Source organism: Thamnophis elegans, chromosome 14 (assembly GCF_009769535.1).
Source record: "Thamnophis elegans isolate rThaEle1 chromosome 14, rThaEle1.pri, whole genome shotgun sequence".
In the NCBI taxonomy this organism is placed as follows: domain Eukaryota; kingdom Metazoa; phylum Chordata; class Lepidosauria; order Squamata; family Colubridae; genus Thamnophis; species Thamnophis elegans.
In genome coordinates, this window is record NC_045554.1 from 30,757,027 (window position 1) to 30,766,825 (window position 9,799).

At 40.7% G+C, this 9,799-nt stretch overlaps 1 protein-coding gene across 1 annotated transcript; it reads right to left on the reverse strand.

Annotated features, from left to right (window-relative positions):
• Nucleotides 1–2,367: 2,367 nt before the first annotated feature.
• On the reverse strand, nt 2,368–8,572 carry DYNLRB2 (dynein light chain roadblock-type 2). The gene is made up of 4 exons (XM_032230270.1): nt 8,480–8,572; nt 6,669–6,744; nt 3,228–3,395; nt 2,368–2,641 (listed from the first exon to the last, which is right to left on the reverse strand). The coding sequence occupies exons 1-4, from the start codon at nt 8,480–8,482 to the stop codon at nt 2,598–2,600; spliced, it is 291 nt and encodes a 96-aa protein (XP_032086161.1). The 5' UTR covers nt 8,483–8,572; the 3' UTR covers nt 2,368–2,597.
• Between the last annotated feature and the right edge of the window lie 1,227 nt (nt 8,573–9,799).

Consider the following 9,799-nt stretch of genomic DNA (forward strand, 5'->3'; position numbering starts at 1 on the left):
TAATTTATCTGATTCTACCAGTCTCTCTCATCAGTTATCCGCTTGTATTACTCTGAACGTTGCTATGAATCTTCCACTTATTTATTAACACGAGATGACGCAGTGCCCTTAAAATAAGCTTATCACTGCCTAGTGTTGTTGGAAGAAATAGTAGGCTTTTACCAGTCACTTAAGGAACTTAAGGAACATGGATGGTATGTTCTATAACGGTATTGCATGATTCATCAGCTTCATGTTTTCTTGACCATTGACAGAAAAGGTTTTTTGGGTTAGGAATATTTTCGGTTGAATCCTACTAATCTATTATGTTCAAAATAAGAGTCATGACATCTGGAACCCAAGAAAAGGGTATCTCTGGGACTTTCTCCCAAATGGTCTATGCTCATACATGCTCTATTTCCACTGGTGTACAACTTGTTTATGGTCAATGTGCTGCTGAGAATGTTCAAACCAGAACAGAAACTTCAAGCTTATAATCTATCAACTTTATATTCAGTTATATTATTTTAATTCAATCCTTCCAGCCACTATTTTCTGTGACTGGTGTTGTATTTAAGGCTTTATGTAATTAGTTGATAAGCCAATCCTTCATGTGCTTGTCTTAAATATGTCAATAATAGGAGTTTTGTAGCCCAATGTTATGCGCGTCTCCCTGGGACTGTATCATACTTTTATCTCTACAAAATTGCGTCCCTAATCCACTGTGCTAGAAAATGGATTTAGCTCCTTCCCGATTAATGGGTAATTTGGTCAGTTCTAGTTCCATTTTGTGCATATTTAATCTTATCTTTCAATATACAACTTCTAGTTTGAGTGTTAATAAAGTATCAGTCCTATGTTGCACTTAAAATTTGATTATGGGAAGATGCTTCAGGGCATGAATTAGAACAGGGGTATCAAACTCGATTTCATTAAGGGCCGCACCAGGATTGTGTTTGACCTCAGGGGGCCGGGTGGGTGTGGCCAGGATGGGCATGGCCAGCTCAACATCACTCATGTTGGAGGCACCTGTGGTGGCCCAATGTGCTCCTGAGCTCCGTTTTTGCCCACAACGGCCTCCTACAACCCTCTGCCAGAGAAAACAGAGCTTGTGAGGGTTGCCTGTGGCTCTTGTGAGCTCTGCTTTTGCTGGCAGAGGGACTGCGGGCCAGTCCTTTGTTGTTTCCAGGTTGGCTCCACGGGCATGATCTAAACATCCTGTGGGCCAGATCTGGCCTTTGGGCCTTGAGTTTGATACTTCTGAATTAAAAACTCTTTCAAGCAGTTGTGTCTTTCCTGGGATTATGCAGAAGCTGCAGAGGGCAGTCACGTAATACTGGAGGATCAGCTATTTTTACAGTTCTAGGCAGTTCTGAAATTCTTGTGTAATCCAAAATAACATCTTAGTATCTAACCCAAAGTTCTTGATAGCAATACTTCATTCAAATTGAATATGCTAGAAACTTTGTTATATTGAAATGTTAAAAACTTGGGTTTATCAGAGATTACCATGCATTGAAGCAACAATTTCATTCATTCAATTAAACAGAAGGCCTCTATGTCAATACTTAATTTTCCATTTTAGAATTATCCTATACATAGAATTCGACAGCACAAGCTAATCAGCTGTTTCATTATATCACTGCTACTGAGTATGATATCAAATTTTGTCACCCAAGAAATTTTATTATGCCCAATTTTAGTGCTTCTCATTTCAGTATCTCAAAAATTAATATTCTGCATTCTAATCAACCTCAGAGAATATACAACCTGAATGTTTGTGGGAATACAACTAGAAGACTACTTACCTAAATTTAGCATAATGGGATAATGGTCAGGCTTGGTAGTTCCAATGAGATTTCATTATGGTATATATTTCAATATCATCCATGAAGTACCGTATTTAACACTGACACAGAAAACAGTTCGGTGAATAAAAATAACTGAAGTTACTTTCAGTTAGATTTTCTCCCATTCTTTCACAATTCCTTTTCCATGTGTTTAAGAATTGGTGTATTACATTATTTGGAAGTTACTCTGAGTTGCTATGTTTATAGTCACATAAATATGCTTCAAGCAAATTGAATAAGAAAAATGGCAACATTAGTTTTAGCAGTTGCCAAATGTAGCTTTTAATGAGTTCAGAAAAAATTAAAATGTTTTTCCCTCAATGGAGCCTAATAGCTACTGAAGTCACTAATTCTAAATACATTTTATTTGAAGCTGAATATTTGTTAAACTGAAATGAAAGATATTTTAATGTATTTTATCTTCATATGAATTGTAACCATTCCTTAATTCTAACTTGCTTAGTTATTGTTTTTGAATGACAGCTCTAATTTTAGATGTGTGTTTTGAATTTTACACATAGACACATTCAAATTAATGCATGCTTTAAACATTTGGGTTTATTATTTGTTTAAGGAGTTAGGAATACACTTTCATAATCAAAAGGCAAATACAATGAGATTGTACAATGACACAAAGACCTTTCCTGATTCCACAGATTTAAATTTAAGACAAATTTCTTAGTGGAATGTTATGACATTAATTTAGCATAGGTTAGACTGGACACTTCCAAAATTGTAGCACAGCTCACTTAGACTGGAGTAGTAGATCTATTCACATGGATTTTGGATAACAATGAGAAGGTACTCCTTATCTGTGGGAGGAGGAAATACAGGATGAAATACAGCAATTTTTATTCCACATTTGATTTCCAATATTCCTTTTCATAATTTATTATGGTCGATACAAATAAAGCCACTGCTTATTCCAGTTTCCCCACAATGGTAAGTAAAACTTCAATTTTCAACACAGTTGTTGTAGTTCAATGATGTATAAACCTAAAAAGCCCAAGAGAAAATCTGTCTAATGTGTTAAAATATCTTCCAAATGTAAACCGTTGCAATAATGTTTAATTATTACAACTGTCTATTAATTGGACAAATCCACCCTGGAACAATTATTCCCATTACGTAACAAGCTGCCTTAGATCAGTTCTTCATCTCGTTCAGTATAGCCACCAGCTGGATTCAGATGCTGCCACAATCCTGACAGATAAAATAAGACTTTGCTGTCTTGATATGTGAACACTTGAAAGCCCTGGCATCAGGCAGCTTATTCTTAAAGTGATCCCCCCTTTAATAATGTATGATTAAACAGACATTTTGTGGCAGGCTTGCAGAAATTTAAAAAACATCACGAGCCATCAAAGCAACGGCAGGGAAAAAGACAAAAGTTATTACCTGGGGCAACCATAATTTCATGTTTCTTTGATCTAATCCTGAGAAAGGTGAGATCGTTCTGGGGATCAATGTCTCTGACTGTGCTCTTGGCTTTCATGGTGAGTTGATGAAGAAGGCCAGCATACTGAACGGTGGTGGAGTTGTCGAGCGTTGTTCGGATTGGGATCCCTGAGAAAAGGAATATTAGAAATGGCTTTCAAATGATTTGGAGCCACATAACCAAACTTTTCAATGCTATAGTACCCTGGGGTGTGTGTGTGTGGGGGGGGGGGGAGTGAACCAGCTGTGCCTAAACTGAGAACAGCCCATCCTCTGGTATTCAGAGAGGATTCCAATAAATACTAAATTAGAGGTTGACAGCACAAATTTCTTGGTCTGAAACATTTGACAGCCTCTGGAATCATACAGAATATTATAGTTGGAAGGGACCTTGAAGGTCTTCTAGTCCAACCCCCTGCTGAATCAGAAGACCCTTTACAATGTGGATAAATGCCTGTCTGATCTCTTTAATGGTTCTCACTGATAGGAGTTCTATGCTGGAACTCTCTTTAATGAGCTTCCACCTATTGCTTTTCCCCCTGCTCTCGGGTGCTATGGAGAATGTGGATCCTCTCCTCTCTGTGGCAGCCCTCAAATATTGGAAGACAGCTACCACGTCACTCTAGTCCCTCACTCTGTTAGTCTAGACATTCCCAATTCCTCTAACCAATCATCATATGCTTTAGCTCCAGTTCCCTTAATTTTCTCAGCTCTTCTTTGCACTCTTTCTAGAACCTCAATATCTTTTTTGCATAATGGTGGCTAAATCTGGACACCATACTTGAAATATGGTCTCACCAAGGCAATATACAACAGATACTGAAATGGCTTTTCAATAGACAAGATTCCATAAGACAGGTTGGTAGTCACTGCACACCAAGAAATAAAAAAAATCAGGAACTAGTGTAAATTCCATGTGATATTAATGAAATTAAAATGCAATCCAATCTGTACATATTTAAAAGGTTGAGCAACACTGACATCCATGAGTTACTTTTATAGAATTGGCCTGTCAAGCAGGTCATGACTTGGAGCTTATCTTTCTGATGGTTCCACCACAAAACCATGTTCGACTAAAGGGTGCTCGACGAAACCGCGTACTTGATGTCATCACAGCGCGACAACAGCGCGGAGAAAAAAGCACGCTGTAAACGCTAAACCTAAAATTAACCCCTAAACCTAACCCCCCTAAACCTAATCCTAACCTAACCCTTAACCTAACCCTTAACCTAACGCTAAACCTAATCCTAACCCTTAACCTAACCCTAACCCTTAACCTAACCCTTAACCTAACCCTAAACCTAACTCTTACCTTAACTTGAATCGGCTTGCTTTCAAAGCGCTATTTAAAGCGCCCTTCTTTCTCTGCGCTCGCTGTTGTCGCCCTGCTGACGTCAGCGACGCGGTTTAATCGGGCGCGCTTTAGTCGAGCACGGTTTTGTCGTGCCACGCTTTCTGATACATTGCCAAGAACAGATGAAACTAATTGCCTCGGTAGGGGAGGAATCTTCCTTACAATCTCTGTCTTATGCCAGAGGCAGTCCTGAAAAGGAGAGGCTTTGGGTAGTTTAATGCCCTGATACTTCTGTTGGAAAGAGGGAATTATATCTAGTTGTTGTGGCCTGCCAGAGGCCAGTGGAGCGGGCAGCAGATTCAGACAGTGAGGAGGTTGGAAGGCTCTGATGAGGGCTCTGTGTCGGAGGCAGAGAGGAGGCCAGAGCCGTATGCCAGTTGTCAGCTGCCTTCAGAGTCAGACGAACAGCTGGAGCCTGTTCCCAGTGTGCACATGCACAGGTGGATGATGGCCCCTTCCAGAGGAAATAAAAGAGGAGAGTGGAGTTTGCAGGAGACAATTAGTTTGCTTAATTGATTTGTGACTCTCCAAGACTCCGTGCCAGGTTTTGCAGATATCTGCCTGGCAGCTCTCCCAGCCAGATAAGGTCTGTGATTCACAGGAAATTAATAAAAGGGTTTTTTGTCGGGAGAAGGACTTTGCTCTTGTGAAGCCTCTGTCAGAACACTAGTGGAGAGAGAGAGTGTGTGTGTATGAGAGTGAGAGAGAGAGAGAGACAGAGACTCCTTTATAATGTAACTATCTTTAATTTGATGCAAGAAGCTTCACAATTTTGGCACCAAATTACCACCAGCCTATTAAGGTTAAAGGGAAAAAGTTCATGAGCTTCCGTGGCCTTGGAAGAAACCAGCCCCAAGATGTGTTTAATATCAGATGTAAGGAAGGAAAACCTCTATTTTTGTGGCAGTGTGAAAGGCAGCATCAGTCTGGGCAAGGTGTCAATTTAAACATGCATGTATGCCAGATACAATAGACCACATCCTTGCTACAATTAACCTAATATACCTTCAGTCTAAGAGCCTACTTGTTAATTGATTTCCTTGGGGATTTGTTTTACTTTTCAAGGTATTTTTTTAAGGGATAAACATTAAATGTTTGCAGAAAGGTGAATGAGTGAATACAATAACTGCAAATCAAGAAGACATGGTTGAGGAGTGAAGTCACTGGCTGCTATGGGGTCTATATATTCTCTATCTCCTGTCCATGATTATTCCCAAAAGCTTTAAGGCAGTCTACGCTAAGGAGGGATTCTCTAGCAACATATTTTGGAAGACATATTGGAAGAAATAATAGAGTAACTTTATTTGAAGGCAGGAAACAGTTATGGACTATATTACAAAAACCCTGCTTTGTGATTTTTTTTATTGGAAGGAGATTGTGCATTTTAAAAATAAGATGACATAAATATTAAGCCAATTTGACTTGCCCGCAAGAAACCTTTTGGGAAAGTCTAGTCATCTAACCATTGTAAATTGTACAATGTTCTGCAATTATTAAAAGCAACACAATTAAATTCAAGGCTGCCCACCATCTCCTAGCTGTAGTATGAATGTAAATGTTCTCGTGATATTGTGTGTTATTTTAGCTTACAATAACAGATGCTTTTGATATGCTTTACTGGTTATCACTTAACCTATGGAGAAATCTACATTCATTAGGTATGGTCTTAAGTTAATTAGTTCAATAACTGATACTGGTGATGAAAAGAAAATCATTGTGGGGAACCTAGTCAATAGTTTCTTGATTAATTTCAATTGAGGATGCATTGCTTAGTTCTTACCAACTTTTCATAAGGTGGCTTCTGGTGGGTTTTGCAAGGCTAAGCAAGGGCTTCAGTCTAAAAATAGTTGTCCACTCTTGATCTACGTGGTATAAATGCAAGTTATTTATCAAAAGCAATAACCCATGGTTAACTACATCCACTTGAGCCACAATCAACACACAATATTTTAGCTTAGTATGTTGTGTGACTCCAAAAAGTTTTCCATTATGTTTTTAAGAAAAATAACTATTAAGAGTGTGGGCGTGCGTGTATGGTAGATATTTACCTTCTGCATTTACGACAATAGTTCCAATAACTCCTTTGTGGCCCTGAATCCTTTTCAGCGTTTCTTCTACCTCTGCCTGTAAAATAAACAAAATTACTGAAGTATGAAACCTGAAAACTAGGCTGTAAGGCTTCAGCTAATGTGTTTTAACATACGACCTCGTGTCTGACTTTGGGCTCTATTTCCACAATATAGGCAGCCAAAGAAATCCTGGTGAGCAAATCTATTCCTTCCTTAGCTTATCCCATGGTTTTCATTTTGGTTCCATTATGGACAAGCACCTGTCCAATCACAGCATTTTGAAGAAGAGGTGCTCTACATAAATGAACCAACTCGGAAGCAACAGGGAGAGTTGTGCCATGTTAAAGGCTACCTGCTGAGCAGTCTTGGCTGGCTGGAGTCTGTCAGTGATTTCTCTCCATGCCCTAAAAACAGAGATGAACTGCCTACTACATTATCCTCTGTGGTTTTCCTGCTTTCTGTTTTTTTTTATGCTTCCCCTTCAAAGGAAGCAGTGGTCACCGTTAAGATACTAGTGATCCAGTTCCTCAAAATCCAATTTAACTTAATGTGCAGGTTATAAGAGACTGCAAACAAAACAATTCAAACTTTCAAAGTCTGTCTCTCTCTCTCTCTCTCACACACACACACACACAAACATACAACCACTGGTAATTGTGAAACTAATTAAATAATTCCTATTCTTCCTATTCCTATTCTTCCTATTTCTATTCCGTTCTTATTCTTCCTATTCCTATTTCATTTCTATTCTTCCTATTCCATTCTTATTCTTCCTATTCCTCCTATTCCATTCCTATTCTTCCTATTCCTATTTCATTTCTATTCTTCCTATTCTTATTCCATTCCTATTCTTCCTATTCTTATTTCATTCCTATTCCATTCCTATTCTTTCTATTCTTATTCCATTCCTATTCTTCCTATTCCTATTTCATTTTTATTCTTCCTATTCCTATTCTTCCTATTCCATTCCTATTCTTCCTATTCCATTCCTATTCTTCCTATTCCAATTTCATTTCTATTCTTCCTATTCCTATTTCATTTCTATTCTTCCTATTCTTATTCCATTCCTATTCTTCCTATTTCATTTCTATTCTTCCTATTCCTATTTCATTTCTATTCTTCCTATTCTTATTCCATTCCTATTCTTCCTATTTCATTTCTATTCTTCCTATTCTTATTCCATTCCTATTCTTCCTATTCCTATTTCATTTCTATTCTTCCTATTCCTATTTCATTCCTATTCTTCCTATTCCTATTTCATTTCCATTCTTCCTATTCCTATTCTTCCCATTCCATTCTATTCCATTCCAATAAAGTTCTAAGCCACTGTCTATGGAGATGGTCAGCCATTTAGGTCCTAGTTGTCCTAAAAGTGCTTTCTAAAAGGCAACTAGACTTGTTTTTTAAAAGAAGACTAGACACAGGGTCTCCTGTTTGAGCAGGGGGTTGGACTAGAAGACCTCCAAGGTCCCTTCTAGCTCTATTCTGATTGAATTGAGAAACGTTTTCGCTTGTCTCCCAAGAATGCTAACCATGCTAACCGGATGATTGCAACAAAGAATATAAAGCATTCCATTCGTTTCTAAGCCACTTCAATTAACCCTGAAAGCCGCCAAGTGGGAGACATCGCGGACTACCCCACCTAGAATTCCCAGCCGGTCCAAGCGGGGCAAGTTAAGATTCTCCCCGGCTCGCCATTGCTCTCCTCCTCCTCCTCCTTTCCCAGCCACCCCAGCCGGAGTCGCTCACAGCCGTTCTTACCCCACGGCCCGCCCGTCCCTCCGTTTTACCATGACTCCGGCGACGAGGCTCCAATCGAGCGGCGTCCACCAGCTAGGCCTCGGTTGCTATGGAGATCCGCCCGGAAGCGGCAGGGCGGGAGACCGGCGGAGAGGCCGGAAATGTGTTTGCGAGAAGGGGCGGGACTTAGGTGGAGTGGCGGGTTTTTTTGCTCGGTCACGTGGTCCGGCTGCTGTCTGTCTTTGCAAAGCTTGCAGCTTTCTTGAAGGATGCGATTGGGGGGGACTTGGGGAGGTTTCTAGCTAGAACCAGAATAGGAAATTGGTTTAAAATGCTTGGAAGGAGGTTAGGGAGGAGGCCCCTCTTTAAAGTTCCTGGTTCCTCAAGGTGGTTATTCTGGGGGTTAAAATGAGAGGAGACCCCTCTGCCATCAAATTAGAGCGCTGTCTTTCAATCTTAGTAACTTTTAAGACGAGTGGATTTCAATTTTCAGAATTCCCCCAATGAAAAGCCATGGGATAGATACCTCTTCTGCCTTCGGAAAGCAGCAGAGATTTAAAAAATATGAAATTATTTAAAATGCCGTCAGCAGTAGAAAGTGCAGGAAATGAAAAGGAGAACTGTTATTCCCAAGCAAGCAAGCAAATGGGAATGGCAATCTCTTGGCAAGCCAGTATTGTATGAATTAAGTCAGGATAACAGTAAACAGTAGGGATCTTGGAGGTCATCTAGTCCAGTGATCCCCAACCCCCGGTCCGCGGACCGGTGCTGGGCCGTGGAGTACCTGGCACCGGGCCGCGCAGCGGCCGGGGGCCATGATCGCTGCAGCGGCCAGGGGCCATAGTTTCTTTCTGTATGCAAATTAGGGCTAACTGGCACAAGGGGTGTTACTGGACCGCTGGTGGCACTCTGACGTCACCAACGGCCCACCGCCCCCCTGTGTCCAGCGCCGCCCTTCTCATTCCTTTTCAGCGCTTCAGCGCTGGCCGATTCCTGAAAAAAACCTAAGCGCCTGCGCAGCTACGTAGGGCTAGCGTAGACAGCGCTAGTAGCGTAGCCTTGCGTAGGCGCAGTTTGTGCTAGGCTATCTACGCTAGCCATACTGAACTGCGCCTGCGCAAGGCTACGCTACTAGCGCTGGTCATCGACGCGCTCAGCGGGCCACGGTAAAATTATCAAAGGCTGACTGGTCCGCGGCGATAAAAAGGTTGGGGACCACTGATCTAGTCCAACCCCCCTGCTCACGCAGGAGACCTGTACTAAGAATTCGAACTGCCGATCAGTTTATTCCCAAGCACAAAGCAAACGAGAATGGCAAACCCTTGGCAAGCCAGTATTGCATGAATTATTAACTCAGGATAACGTTACCT